The following is a 15,388-nucleotide window of genomic DNA, read 5'->3' as shown; positions in this document are numbered from 1 at the left end:
ATTGTTCGTCCTCGTTGCCCTTGCAATGTCTGCAGGAGGCGTCATCCTAAGGATATTCTAGAGATGACTAAACACCTTTGGTGGAATGGGTATATGCGTGACTACGACCCGCCGGTCGACTTTTCTCGGCACGAACGTGATAGAGGTGAGGTGATGCGGCAGCGGATCGATGGCAATGAGAACGATGGCATCTTAAACTTGCTAGATGATCTTCGGGATGCCGACATGCCGTAGTTACCATGGGACGAACAAATGAACCGGAGGAACCGCCCGAACCGGAGGGACCGCCACAACCGGAGGAACTTCCGGAGGAGGAACCTGAGCCAACCGCGAGGGCCTTCATTGATATGATGGCCTCAGCTAGGAGGCCTCTATACCCGGGTGCAAAAATGTCTCAACTTGATGGCATCACGCAGCTTGCTAGCCGACAAGTGCATGTTTGAGAGTACTCGAGCATCCTTTGAAAAGACTACGAGCACAGTAGGTAACATGTTGCTCGAAGGTCATTGCTTGCCCAAGACCATGTACGAAACGAAGAAAATCTTGAAAGCATTGAAAATGGATTATGTAACATATGATGTCTGTCCAAAACTTTGCCTTTTGTTTTGGAAAGACTATGCGGATGACAAGTACTGTGCCAAGTGTGGTCACTCTAGGTATCATGAGGTAGATGTAGGCAATGGTCAGAAGAGGCAGACAAAGGTAGCCATAAAGATTCTTCGTTATCTCCCATTCATCAAAAGAATCCAGCGGCTTTACATGTTCGAGGAGACTGCCAAGCAGATGACATGGCATAAGACCGGGATAAGATTGCAAGACGAGAAGAAACGGGTACCCATGGTACATCCATCTGATGGTCAATCATGGAAGCGCTTCGATCAAAAGCACCCAAATGAGGCAAGTGAGGCTCGGAATGTTAGAATTGCGATAGCAACCGATGGATTCAACCCATATGGTATGTCGACTGCCGCGTACAGCTGCTGGCCCGTGTTTGTTATTCCGCTCAATCTCCCTCCCGGAGTCGTAATGCAAAGGAAGAACATATTCTTGTCGATGATCCTTCCAGGGCCTGAATATCCAGGGAAGAAATTGAGTGTCTTAATGCAACCACTTGTGGATGATTTGCACCACTCGTGGCATCACGGTACATTGACATACGACCGAGCATCAAAGAGAAACTTCATCATGAAAGTTTGGTTCCACTATTCGATGCATGACCTACACAAAGCCTGAGATTGTGCAGGGACTCGCCCCGGCTATGACGATAGATGAGTTCATGTCGGTAAGTAATTGTCAATGCGATTCTATGTACCGCGGCTAACTTGCAACTATATTGTTTGTTCTTCAAATGAGTTTTGATTTTGCAGGTTGTACCACATTGGGCTGATAATAATAAGAGGGCCGCCTTCATGGAGTTGGTCAAGAATTGGGTCGGCGAAAACCCCGATTTCAAGGCCGTGAGCGACCGGAACAAGGCCAACCGTGGTTCTCAGGGAACACACACTGCGGGGAGCAGCAGCACCGATCGCTATCGGGAGCGTCTGGTACATATAAAAATGGAACAAGCTGCATTTTTTTGATTTTCGATGATATGCATAACATTTGTTTTGTGATGCAGGGGAAGAAGCTCGGGAGGGAACTTGGTGAGATGGAAGCGTGGACGCACATGAAGCTGGTGACGCCCGGTCCGAACGAGCCTCGGCCCGCGCCTGAGATGTACTACGGCAAGGCCAAAGAGAACAAGGAAAGATACTGCGAGGAGTACGCCAAGCTCCATCCAGAGGTGGAGGACCCTATGACCGAGCCGGTCGACGAGGTGGCGATGATGCTGGCGGGGTCCGGCCAGCCGCATGGACGTCCCGCTCGCCTTGTCGGGGGTTTCAAGCCTCGCAGGAACTTCACGCAGATCAAGGCTACCCTCCCCTCCGGCAGCCTACGCTACCTCCTCGCGGACTACATGCCGTTCTCGGGTAGAGGTTGATGTAAGTCATCCACACTTTCATCCTCTGTTTTGACTCTTGTTCCTGAATGGCTATGTTGATGAGACGCATTATTTCTGAAATTGTAGACTCAGCTCGAGGAGGCCTATGCAGTAGCTTACGAGGAGTATCTCGAGAAGGTTAAGGAGCATGACCTTGTGAAAGATGCCTATGTCCAGTGGACGAGCAACCAGATGGCGGTAAGTTTCAATCTCTATGGTTGCAAAACATCATAAGTCCCCATGTTTGAATCTGAGCTATCTCTCCCGTTTCTTGCAGAGTTTCACTCGGTTCATGATGACCGGAGTGCGAGAGGAACCACTCCCGTAGCCACCTCATCCGGGGCCGACGCGGTGTTCCCGTCCAAGGAGGAGTTCTATATCATGTACAAGCGTCGGCGTCGGCTGACCCGGTAAGTTGCTAACTTGGCTAAGTTGCTAACTTGGTGTGACATGGCTAAGTTGCTAACTCCCTCCAACATGTAGGGATTGGGAGAATCCGGGAACGACACTCCTTGTGGTACGCCGATGCACCCCGGTCGCCATTCTCCTGGTGCTTCGCCGAACCTCGGCATTTTTCTCGGTTCCGGTGGCTCTCGTCGTGGTTCTACCTCCCCGAGCACCGTCGAGATACAGCGGCCTCACTTCACCCACTCGGAGCTAGATCGTCTGTAGCTAGATCGTCACTCGGGTGGTGCACCACCATAGTTTCTACATTGTACTAGCACATGATGACACGCTCCATCTTTGTAGTGGATCCGGTGTATGTACCATGGTCTTGTATGCTATATTTGTGCTATTTGTGAGATTTGATGCTATATTTGTGAGATTTGGTGCTATACGGTGATATCTGTGTGCTATATGGTGATATATATGTTACTGCATATTCAATCCTATAATATGTGCATTTTCTGCGATTTTCTGAGCAAACGAGGCCAAATTGGCAAAAATCAGAAAAATCGGACCTGGCTGTGCCGACGGTGTCACCGTCGGCACACGCCCGTAGCTGTGCCAAATGGCAGGTCTGTGCCGACGGTGACACCGTCGGCACAGTCCGGCCCAGCGCGCGTTTTTTTCCAGTTCAAATCAGCACGATTTCCCGCCGGTTCGGGGGAAAAACTGAAACTGTGCCGACGGTGAAACCGTCGGCACAAGGGGGCACGTTGACGGCAGCGGCGTGACGGCGAGATGAGTGTGCCGACGATGGGCAGGCCGACGGCCACCGTCCAGCCGTCGGCGTACGCCTGTGCCGACGGTGTCGTGGTACGCCGACGGTGCCCGCGCGAACCCCGACGCCATCTGTGCCGACGCCGGTACGCCGACGGTGACCGTCGGCAGAGACGGTGCCGACGGTGAGCTTACCTGTGCCGACGGTGCGGGGCCGTCGGCCCACGGCGTCTTCCCCGTAGTGTCTGCCGCTTCCTCCTCTTCAGCTCCACCTAGAATGATGCTCACATGCACTTTGTAGAGGTTATTTCTAGTCCTCCAGCCCTTCAGCATACACTTATTGTCCTTCTTGACTCGCCGTTGTCAACATGATAGACATAGTCGTTGCCATGGAGTTCTCCAAGTGAGATAAGGACATAAGGTTTCTCCGAGCCCTTGCCACGTATCTAACATCTTGTTCACCAGCTTATCACCATCCTGGGTCTTGATCTTGATATGCCCCATGCCCATAATGCCTTGATGTGCACCATCTCCAAAATTACAAAATTTGTAGGTAGCAAACCACTTGATAGACAACTCCAAAATTACTAGGCTTGTAGGTAGTCACTCCTTGTTAGATATCACATGATAAGAGCTTCTTGGATTCAACACCCATACATCATCGAAAAATTCACTTACTAAAGACAAAACTTCACTATCGAAATCAGCTGCAGAACTAACATCAATATTTGCAGCTTTGTTGTACATTGGAAAAATATTTCTGATATAACCCAACTTCTTATAGTAAAAACATTGTGTCTTTCCCTTCTTCTTCTTGCGACGTTTCTTACCATGATTACTCCTAACCATGAGCTCCTGACCACCACTAGCACCAACAGAAGCACCTTCTTCACAAATTCTCTTCTCTTGCTAGAAGAGATGCTTGTATTGCCGTACGTCAGAGTAACAACCAATCCTTTGTAGGACGTACGCAATGAAGTAAGCATGAGAAAACCCTATCCTCGTCCCACCTCGACCTCAATACGTGCTAAGTCTGATGAGACCACACGGTTCATGGGATTAATGTGTTCAGTAAGGTACACTCTTCTTGCATCTTTAGGACATCAAATTCCTGCATCAAATACAACTTATTGGATGAAGTCTTGTTTAGAAAATTTGCCTCCAATGTCTTACAGATCTCGCTCGTTGACTCCACGTCCATCTCATGGTACATGACCTGATTAGTTAAGTTGAGCCGTGTGGTACTAGCAACTTAGATTTGCATCTCAACCCAATCTTTAGGATCCATCTTGTTAGTCTTCACAACACCAACATTGAGTTTCCTCAGGAGTCCCTATTGCCTAGCAAATCCTTGATCCTCGCATGCCATAGGGGAAAGTTGCAAGTACCATCGAACTTTGTCACATCAACCTTGGTGGAAGACATCCTCCGGCTACTCTCCCACGAACAACCTTCGATCGAATCGCTTAGGTTAGAGCGACCGGACTGACCTGGGCTTCTCCTTCGGTTCATCAAAGCCTCTTCGTACGCCCTATTTTTCTTCTAAAATTTTTGTGCTCGAGTTTTGGGGCTAGGCAACTCGTGAGCTCTTTCCGTTGCACCCCCCGCAACCCTCTATTTATTGACAATAAAATACTTTGGATCTATCCTCACCTTCAATCCGTCCCCACGTGACTTTCCTAAGATTCAAGTCGCGCGTCATGTGATATCCTGGCACGGGACTTAAAAGGATTGATAGGATACCCATACAAATAAGTTGCAACTTATTTTGCGGAAGCTAATCTTCAAAATACTCTGATGTTAAGTGTGCTTGGCCTGAGGCAATTTGAGGATGGGTGACTGACCGGGAAGTCATCCATCCCCAAATGATTCTTTGGAGACCACAACCATGATGACATCAGAACCCCGATGCACACTTAACATCGGAGTTTCTTGAAGATTAGCTTTCCAGTGTCTCTAGACTTAGCCCCACAACCTTGACGATATTAGGATTCAGGGGCTCCTCGTCAAATTGCACCTAAACTTTTCTCGTCGAGACAGCCGGTCTAACCGCTCGAACCCGTTGCATCACATCAGTTGTTACGATCTCCTCCAACTTGTGCGCCAAGCAAATCAACCAAAGGTGCTTGCCGATTCATTCCTTTTTGATGATATTTTCGCTAGCAGTCCGAAATCAATGTCGTCCTTTGTTGATGGAGTTCCGCCGTCATCATCAACGCATACCGTAAGGAACCCTGCTTGCTTTGTCCTCCGCTCCAGAGCCCGACACGCACCAAAACACACCACCACCTCGTGTTCCTTTCGATCACCCGCACCATAAAGCCAATCTCTAACCTCGCTCCAATCCTACTTGTTAGCATAATCCACACCATCATTTACCGACAACGCTCCTGCCACGGGCGCTACGCTATCCCCGAAGATTTCTTCCTTTTATCTAATCTAGCTTGGTCAAGTCTATTTTTGGCTACCCTAGGTGACTTTATATATTATACTAGCCGAATGCATGTGCATTGCAACTTATACAAATTAAATGTTAGGTTGTCCCTGAAGATTTATCTCTTTTATCTAATCTAGCTTTCGTCTAGTCTATTTTAGTTATTTTTGATGCCTTTATACATTATATATAGCCTAGATTAGAGAGTTGGACAACAACACTTAACCTACCCGCACAGTCTAAATTTAAAATGTAGCCTATACACGCATTGGACACAAATTCAACACTCAAAGACATAAGAGAACTAATAAGCTAGAAAAATAAAGCATACCTCCTCGAAAAAATAAGGCGAGGAGCAAGTACTAAACTGTTCTGTTCTAATTAATTGTTCACTTAAATTGATACTAGACCATATAATTCGCAATATAGTGCTCTGTTTTGTTGACAGAGCTGATACATTCCTAGTGCCTGCACCTACACCCGTTCTACCGGCGGGCGCCCCGTTCGACAGCAGTCTCGATTCAGGTGCTGTGCCTAAACAGTATCATCACTCTCTCTCTGTCTCATCGTCAAGCACAAAAACTCGAGAGTCCAGATCCAGAAGAAAGAAGCAGTAGCCGGCGATGAGTTCAGAGGGCCGTGCTGCTGTAAATTCGGCCGAGGCAGGTACGGAGACGAAGACGAAGAGGACCCCTCTCCTGACGCCGTACAAGATGGGCGAATTCAACCTGGCGCACAGGTCAGTGAACTGCAGTATGTCTTTTCTACCTCCCGTCCCAATATTTCCGCCATGGCTGCTCGTGGAGCTCGGAGACGCAGCCATGTCCCCAAGGTCCACCGTGCCGCCGGATAGCTGCAACATCCGCGCCGCCGGAGGACGACGAAGCTCGCGGCAGGGTCCCCGTGTGGCGTGTGCTGAGGGATGTTTGGAGGGAGGAGGGGTTGGCCGGCGGCGCTGGAGGGAGGCGGGCAAGGCGGGGCTGGCCGGCGAGATGCTGGCGGTGGTTTGGCAGCGTGTCGCCACATCTCGGTGATGTGGAGGTCTTCAGTTAACCGCTCCGATCGGCGCGGTGATGGTCTTCAGGATAGGCTTTGTGGGTTCGGTGGAGGCACGGGTGCCTCCGGTGGTAGTCGGAGCCAGCGACGTTGAAGCAGGGGATTTGGTTACCGGACGAAATACCGTGGTTACCGGTCGGTAACCGGAATTCTCAGTCCCCTCCGGTAAATCAACTTATCGGCTAAAAAATCCCATTCCATTTGAATTTAGTTTGAATTTAGACTGATTCATTAGTCCAAACTAAACCGTACTGTTCCCGCTCCACTATAAGAGCAGGTCTAACAGACCCCGTAAAAGGGGCAAACCCATATAATAACCGTCGATTTGAGGGTTTCGGCTCTACCCGGCCGTCTAGCACGCCCTGTAAAAACGGTCCTCGCATCGTTTTTTGCTGTTTTCGAGTACGGGGCGGGTCGTCGCCCCCTACTTGTGCGGGGTGGGAGCGGGGATAGTGGGCGAAACCAGTATCGCCCACTCCACTGCGCGCGAAGCATTTCGCTGAAGCCAACCGCCGCCGCCGCCGCCCGATCTCCTCCCCCGCGCCCTTCCCGACCGGATCCGGCCGCCATGGACCATCCGCAAGAGCCGCCTACCGCCGGCGGTACACCTCCTTCGGGCGCGGTGGTTGATGTCCCCGTCGGAGGTCCGCCGACCGCCGGCGTCGTGTCGGCCATGATCGCCTCCACCATCCCGTCGAAGAGGAAGAGGATCCCGAAGCAATTTTTCGAAGCACCTGCGGCGGCCGCCGATTCACCGGGCGAAGCGCCGCCGGCTGCCAAGAAGACGGGCCGGGTGAAGACCAAGGCGGCCGGGCCGAGGGGCGCCGCGCCGGCCAAGGTGCGGACAAAGGCAATCAGCCGCATCGGCCTCGCGCCTCCACCGCCCTCCAAGGTCACGACTCCTCCTCCGCCCGTTCCGGCCGCGCGCCGCCGCGCCGCCGCCACCCACCATCGACGTAGACAAGGTGTTCGATGTTGAGTCCACAACATCCTACTTGGACATGCTCAACGAATCCGCGGTGAATTTGGACGCCGGTATCGGTGCATTCGATGGGGAGTGCAACGTTGAAGACTTTGATGACGAGGAGGAGGATGAGGGTGACGAGGAGGAGGTGGTTGAGGTTGATCCGGCTGCCGCCGGTTCTTCGTCGACGCCGAAGCCACGCACGGCGAACTACAGCGAGATCGAAGACGCCATCTTGGTCCGTGCTTGGAGCAAGGTGGGGATGGATGCGTGCACCGGAGTGGACCAAGGCGGCAAGCGCTATTGGCAGCGCATTGAGGATCTGTACCACCACCGAAGCCTCGCACGAAGAGCATGGCGACAGATCCTACCGCTCCCTTGAAGGCCGATGGAACATCATCAAGCCGGCTTGTTCTCGTTGGAGTGCCGCCATGGATCAAGTGGCCGACAACCCTCCTAGTGGATGCGTGCTTGGGAGGACTATGTAAGTTTTCCTTGTGTTGATGATGTGGAAACATCACAAGCTATCCATATTATGTGTTGATGATGTGGAAACATCTCCTCATACTATTGTTGTGCAGCCCAAGTATGCTCAACAACGGTACAAGGACATGGCCGGCTCGAAGAACAAGGAATTTCAATTTCAACATTGCTTTTCCATCCTTCAACATCTTCCTAAGTGGAAGTTGCGGGACAACGAGCCAAAGTGCAAGAAGGAGGCACTTCTCACCATGGATGATGAAGCAGAGGACATGAGTGGGAGAAACACCGGCAAGCCCGAGGGCAACAAGAAGGCCAAGGAGAGGGTCAAGGTAGAACTTGAAGCAGCTAGCTTCCGGGAGAAGTTGGATCAACTCATGAAGTCCAAGGAGGCATTGACGATGAAGACGTTGGAGACCAAGCTCCTCATCACCGACAAGAAGAGTAAGGTGAAGCTTGCCAAGGTGCAAGCAAGGAGGGAAGATGCCAAGTTGAAGGCCGAGCTTGACATGAAGATGATCGCAGCCAAAGAAGCCAAGACCATGAAGGAGCTCTTGGCCGAGGAGAGGGAAATCATGATGATGCGCACCGACGGCATGGACGAGGATCAGCTGGCGTGGTGGAACGAGACCAAGGCGGACATCATTGCGAGGAAGAAGGCTGCGCGTCAAGCTCGTGCTCAAGGTGAGTCTCCGGCAAGCGGTGGCACCGGTGGCGATGGATCCATTGATGGTTGATCACATTTGGGAACTTCCGTGGCTTGAACATTGCCTATGATCGCGTTGTGATGTTAAAACTATGAATTATGCATCACATATTTTGGATGTGCTATGTTTGATGTGAAATTGTTGTCCAAATTGCTGTCTAAAACCCTGTTTTGAGGGGCAGGAAACTCGGACGAGCTAGCAGAACCCGTATCCCCACCCCGTAAAACAGAATACGGGGTGGGGATACGGGTTCTGCTAGCTCGTCCGAGTTTTCGGCCGGTGAAAACCGGATACAGGGCCCTCTACTCGCGTTTTACGGGGCGAAAAAATACGGGGCCTGTTAGACATGCTCTAACCCCATGCCCCAATTTATTTGTCCGAATCTTTCACTTCCTTCTCCTTCAAACCTTATTTTTAAAATATTCAGATATTTTTTAGTTTGAAATTCAAATTTTGTTTGAGAATCTCGTGCGGCATTTGACCGGTTATCTCCGGTAACCATGGTTACCGGAAATCCCAGTACCCTCTGAGAATTTTTTGTAACCGGTATCCAAAAGCTACTTCCTTCCTCGAGGCTGGAGGCTCCGTTGAGGTGAGGTGAAGCTCTCTCCCTGCGATCTACTTTGGGGGAAACAACATTTTAATGTCGTTTTCCCTCTTGAGATTTTCTTCTTTGGAGTTGTGCTTCGATCGGAGTGACCAGCAGAAGACGGTGGTGGAGGGTCGATGAGTTTTGTCGTCCGCTAGATTGGGGCACGGCCTTGGGGTCGGTGTGGAATATCGAGTAGCGGCTCTTTCATTGGGTGTCAGGTTTGATCGCTCAGGCGGTAGATCCATCGATGCGCGTCCTTGGGGTCGGCGTGTGTGCCTTGTTGAGGTTGTAGCCGAATTGGCGGCTCCGGAGTCCTCTGATGTTTGTGTGTCTGCTCTTGTTGCTTGGGCGACAGAGTTGTTGGCTCGTCTAGTACACCGCCTTGGACCAGTGTGGGTGTCGGAGCGGTGGCTCTGGTGTGGTCGTCCTCGGTCACTTGGGCAGTAGAACCGACAACATTTTTGGTGTGTGGTCTCGGGGTTGGCGTGTGTGTCGCCTATGTATCGGTTTTCGCATGGTTTTCCGTCATTAACCGAGCAACTTTCTTCTTAATCAAGGGGACAGGCAAACCTGACTTTTTTTTGGTTTTCACTGAACTGGCGCATTGCTTGTTGCGGCCGCGAAATGGCAGGGTTGTTCTAGCGCCGCTGACCAGGTTCAGGTCGTATGGGAACCTTGCCCAGCCGCACAACGTGCTATACTACGCGCAGAGGTCGGCGCCGGGCGCGCTCCTTATCGGGGAGGCCACGGCCGTGTCCGAGACCGCGCGGGGCTACACGAACGTGCCCGGCCTATGGAGCCAGGAGCAGGTTGAGTCATGGAAACCGGTGGTCGACGCCGTGCACACCAAGGGAGCTGTCTTCTTCTGCCAGATATGGCACACAGCCCCTGCCTCGCCCACAGGTGCACTCACTTGTCCTAATTTCACGAATTGGTGAAACTGTCAAGTCTTTGACTTATTCGATCCGCTCACAATCATGCTACAGATTCCCAGCCTAGTGGGCAAGCTTCGGTCTCCAGCACCGACAAGCAAGTCACGCCTCAAGTCAGCCATGAACGCATTGTCAGGGAATTCGCGACCCCTCAGAGGTTTGAAACAGAGGAGATACCCCACATCATCAACGACTTCCGGATCGCAGCCAGAAATGCCATCAGAGCCGGTAACAAAGCCGTCAGTGTTGCCATCTCACACACTGCACTACCAATGTATTGGCTCGATCTTCCAAACATGTGCTAAACTGCTAGTATTGCTCTTGAAGGATTCGACGGCGTGGAGATCCACGCGGGCAATGGGTACCTCATCGACCAGAAGGACGGCACCAACGACCGGGCCGACGTGTACGGCGGCAGCCTGGAGAACCACTGCAGCTTCGCCGCCGAGGTGATCGCAGCTGTGGGCGCCGAGGTTGGTGTGGACCGCCTCGGCGTACGGCTCTCCCCGTTCTCCGATTACGTGGACTGTGTCGACTCCGACCCAGAGGCGCTCGCGCTGCGCGTGATAGACTTCATGAACGGGCTCGGCGTCCTGTACTGCCACGTGGTCGAGCCTCGGATGTACGTCAACAAAAATGATGGCAAACTGATGATCCCACACGGCCTGCTACCATTCAGAACGGCGTTTAAGGGCACTTTCATGGTGAGTGGAGGGTATGACAGAGGAGAAGGGGACAAGGCCATCGCCGACGGCTACGCCGACCTGGTCTCTTATGGGCGGCTCTTCTTGGCAAACCCTGACCTGCCCGAGAGGTTCAGAAAGAACACGTCTTTGAACAAGTATGACAGGAGCACCTTTTACACCTCTGATCCTGTTGTTGGCTACACAGATTACCCTTTTCTTGATGCTGATATTAAGGAAATAGTCGAGTGAAAAATATGTTCGCATCACTCAAATTTATGGTCATTTGATTGGAGGCGCCTGTCACCAACATCCGGAAGATTTGAGTGACACAATTAATCTTCCCTTCCCCCAGTTGTGTTTTTTCAGTCTAGACTTATTAAGGTTGGCATAAATATATGTCGGGGTTTCAATAAGTAAATAAATCAAGTTCGTGTGTATTTTGCATATTGTAAAATTGTACTACTGTTGCTCATATTGTTGGTTAAATTTTCAATTAGTAAATAAAAACTGCATGTCTACTACTGTTGCACACACTTGCAAGGTACTGCAGCACTACTGAAGATAACTTGCAAATGGGATAACATGTCATCTTTCAGGTACTGAAGCCCATTAAAGGCCCCATACGTATCTACTACCAGCTGGAGAACTTCTGTCAGAACCATCGACGGTACACCCCAATACTTCGATCTTCCATGCAACATGTGAATTAACTACTGCCTTCGTAATTTCCATCCCAGATTAGACTGTATACTGTGTATATCGTGTCCAATAACGTGTAGTAACTAATACTGTCAGGTACGTCAAGAGCCGAAGCAACAGCAGCTCTGTGCCAAGGACTACAAGGGCCCTAAGGCCGTGATCAAGAGTTGCAACCCTGAAGCCACCACCGGCGACGGCACCTTGATCGTGCCGTGCAGCCTCATCGCCTAGAGCCTGTTCAACAACAACTACGCGTTCCCCGTCAACAAGGAGGTTTCGGTGAACAAGAAGCACATCGCCTGGGCCAGCGAAAGAACAGCTAGTTCGGAAGCGATGTTTTCCCTGTCAATTTCCAGAAAGGCGGGCTCATCGGTGGTGGCAACCTAAATGAAAAGTTACCTGTAAGTGCAGAAAGAACCTCTGAATTTACGATGCTGCATTTCCTTCTGAACTATTCTTGCAAGGTTTCGCAAAGTTTGGTAGATTTTCTCCTGAACTTGCATGTATTTGGTTTTTCAGCTGAGTGAGCAAGAGGATTTGATAGTGTGGATTGCGGCCTGTGGCGCTCCCAACGTTCAGGAAGCTCTACGGCAGGATCGAATCGGACATCATGGCAAGCGACGAGATCACGGTGGTGATATAGAACAACTACAACACGTACAGCTTTGGTGGCACCAAGGCGCTGGTCCTCTCCACTGCCTCGTGGATCGACGGCAAGAACCACTTCATCAGCATCGCCTATGTTGCCGTAGGTCTTCTACGCCATCAAGCCAAGGTATATATTTAGAGATGGGTCTTGCTTCAAGAATGGTAAGTGTTTTTTACATGGTTACACACGTCAAGATCATTGTAAATGTTGAAGCAAGGGATGTGGTTTTTGATTTGATAGTTGAATCGATTTCAGGACCCTTGGAGACCCCTCGGACCTGTCGTGGAACAAGGAGGACGCTGGTTACTCACATTGAATGACTGAAATTTGTGTCCGCTTTGTAGAGGCAGGGACTGGCCTGCAGTTCTTTGTATTTTTTTTCCTGTTTTTTTAGACATGTCCTCCTGTTATGCCCTTAGCACATGTGTTTGCTCTTGTTCCCTCTCTCGTCGTTGCTTACAGCATTTTCACTGCCCCCCCCCCCCAAATAGTTGCCAGTAGAGGCGCCGACACCTCCGTATGGAGGACGCCGGCACTGCATCCTCTATTTTGGGAGTTGTTCCCACACCGGCGTCCCCAAATCGGCGCCCCCGATAGATGTCTTTTTATATAAACTAAATATTTTTACTTGAGTTTCATTTTAATGTCATTCAGATCGAGAAATAAATAATATTTTCAGCCAAATCCAAGTAAAACATACACTTCTCGACCCCGGATGATATATGAAACTTGCTTCATTTCTAGCCTACTACCTACTGGCCATCTGGCTTTATGGAGGTTGACGATCGCCCGCTACTCTCTCCGGTGCTCTCTCCCCTTCTCTCTCCGCTGCTCCTCCTTCGATGATCCCCTGCTCTCTCCGCCATGAACGTCAAGTAGGCGGCTCTATCCGCGGCCACCGCCTCGTGACGCAGTTGCGGCTCCAGGTCCTCCTGCCCCCGACGGTGATCCAACTCCTGCCTCTGTAGGCGGAGCTGCGTATCCGCCAAACACCGCCGCTCGCAGATTTCATCCTGAATCTGTGTCTCCTCCCGCTGCAACCGCCGCAGCGCAAGCTCCTCCCACCCCTTCTGCAGGCGCGCCTCCCACCAACGCTGGCTCAGCTCCTCCCGCCGCCGCCGCGCCTCCAGGAGCTCCAGCCGCTCCGCCTCCTCCCGCAACCCCGCCGCGTCACCCGCAGCCGCCGCGCCTCCTCGCTCACCCGCAGCCGCTGCTCCGCATCCTTCCCTGCCACTCGTCCGCGACATAGGCATCTATGGTCGCCGCTAGCACCCCCTCCTCCCACGCCTCGTACTCTGCGAGCTGCGGGTCCGCCTCCACGACTTCTACGGCCGCCTCTCGTCCCACGAATTGAACATTGTGCTATTTTTCTAGGGTTTTTGCACCAATGAGGTGGGGGAGGAGGGATAATATAGACCATCGGCGAGGCGGAAAACCTCCCGCACGGTGTCGTGGCGGGAAAATATCCCACGCGGCGACCTGGCGTCACTGACAGGCGGCTCCCAAGCCCAAAATTTCCCGCCTCGCGAGGCGCTGGCGTGCCCGATTCACGCCCTTGGTCAAGGGGCCGACACGAGGTTGCCGGCGATTCTATTAGGCTCAGAAATGCGTCGGCGCCGTTTGGGACGCGCCGGTGTGACCCTATTTTCGCTCCCGGCCCCCAAATCGCTATTGAGGCAGCTATCAGAGCGCCAGTGGAGATGCTCTTAGTTAGGAAAGTATGATAATATGACGCGGATTCTTGTTGGAGATGCATATATAATGCATAATATTTGTTACGGCTTCTAGGAATGTTATTCTCTCTGTATTATTTATTATAACCTTTTATTTCACACATTTGCTATAACTAGCTAAGTGCATGTGTGTTGCTACAAATCTTGTCAATCGACAGGGAACAATACCCTCTCCATGGGTTCAGTTACATGTTTATATAGGTGTGGAATATCCTCACATGTGGCAGTTCAAGAGGGGTATAATACCAATTAGAGTACTACTCTATAATGATATTATACGGTTGTATTACATAGTCTAACATCCCCACTTGAATCTTAACCGCAGGTGAGATTGAGATTATGCATGAACTCATCTAAATCTTTAAAACCTAAAAGTTTTGTGAAGCCATCACCTGCCTAGTTTTTGGTGAAATAAACCTGATATCAAGCAGTTTGCCTAAGTCACTCGTTCTCGATAAAGTGGTAATAAATCTTAGTATACTTGGTGTGAGCATGGAAAATGGGATTAGCTAAAAATTAAGTGGCTCCTAGATTATCACACCACCAGCATGGGCGTGTTGTTAGAGAGAATCCCGGCTCTCTAATAAGAGCTTCAACACAGACAGTGCTAGGACGAGATGCAATGACCTTTTTACGAGCACTTCAGGAGATCAAGTTGAGGATAAAAAGATAGCAATGATCTTGTCGCTAAAAGGACATAGATGTCGCCTAGAGGGGAGGGGGTGGTGAATGGGCGGTTTAAAACTTTTACGATGTGGGCTTAACAAATGCGGAATAAAACTAGCGTTTACTTTGTCAAGCCTAAAACATATATACTATGATTCACCTATATGCACCAACAACTTATGCTGAGCAATGCAAGCAACTATGTGATAGCAAGATATATATAACTTCAAGCACGAAGGCTATCACAAAGTAAAGTGCATAAGTAAAGAGCTTGGGTATAGAGATAACTGAGTCACATGGGAGACAATGATTTATCCCGAAGTTCACACTCTTGCGAGTGCTAATCTCTGTTGAAGAGGTGCGGTGTCTTAGTGCTCCCGAATGCCACAAGAGGCCTCACCTTTAGTTGTGGTTGCTCGATGCACACCAACGCCACAAAGGCCTCACCCCAAGATGCGGTAGACACACCACACACCGAGCGCCACAAAGGCCTTACCTTATTCTCCGGTGGCCCTCGCCACAAAGTTCTAGGTCACGGTTCCACTAAGAGATTTTCTTCAAGGCGGAAAACTGGACCTTACACAAAGGTTGGGGCACACATCAACAACTTATTTGGAGGCTCCCAACGAATCACCATAAAGGCCT

The 15,388-nt window shown here is 50.7% G+C and overlaps 3 protein-coding genes across 6 annotated transcripts in view; all 3 read left to right on the top strand.

Annotated features, from left to right (window-relative positions):
* The window catches only part of LOC127326156 (ALA-interacting subunit 3), a 57,193-nt gene extending 44,414 nt beyond the window's left edge, over positions 1-12,779 (top strand). The window contains exon 8 of the mRNA XM_051353030.2: positions 12,600-12,779. Coding sequence (XP_051208990.1) covers positions 12,600-12,660 — 61 coding nt within the window. The 3' untranslated portion in view covers positions 12,661-12,779. The remainder of the gene's footprint in view (positions 1-12,599) is intronic.
* Positions 1,214-4,365, top strand: LOC139835048 (uncharacterized). Its single transcript, XM_071825019.1, has 4 exons — positions 1,214-1,282; positions 1,368-1,544; positions 1,619-1,912; positions 4,321-4,365. Exons 1-4 carry the CDS (start codon positions 1,214-1,216, stop codon positions 4,363-4,365), a joined length of 585 nt encoding a protein of 194 aa, XP_071681120.1.
* On the top strand, positions 6,080-12,779 carry LOC127326124 (putative 12-oxophytodienoate reductase 11). Of its 4 annotated transcripts, none has more exons than XM_051353003.2 (8): positions 6,080-6,318; positions 10,010-10,281; positions 10,365-10,538; positions 10,638-11,151; positions 11,593-11,663; positions 11,792-12,096; positions 12,215-12,470; positions 12,600-12,779. In XM_051353003.2, the coding sequence occupies exons 1-5, from the start codon at positions 6,203-6,205 to the stop codon at positions 11,597-11,599; spliced, it is 1,083 nt and encodes a 360-aa protein (XP_051208963.1). In that variant the 5' UTR covers positions 6,080-6,202; the 3' UTR covers positions 11,600-11,663; positions 11,792-12,096; positions 12,215-12,470; positions 12,600-12,779. The 4 variants fall into 4 exon arrangements, with proteins under 4 accessions (XP_051208963.1, XP_051208953.1, XP_051208970.1 ...); XM_051352993.2 differs by having other exon boundaries at positions 12,215-12,505; XM_051353010.2 differs by having other exon boundaries at positions 11,593-11,697; positions 12,215-12,505.
* Positions 12,780-15,388: the final 2,609 nt, after the last annotated feature.

Source organism: Lolium perenne, chromosome 1 (genome assembly GCF_019359855.2).
Source record: "Lolium perenne isolate Kyuss_39 chromosome 1, Kyuss_2.0, whole genome shotgun sequence".
NCBI classification, from domain to species: domain Eukaryota; kingdom Viridiplantae; phylum Streptophyta; class Magnoliopsida; order Poales; family Poaceae; genus Lolium; species Lolium perenne.
The sequence above is the reverse complement of the archived record's forward strand: the minus strand, read 5'-3'. Positions and strand labels throughout refer to the sequence as shown.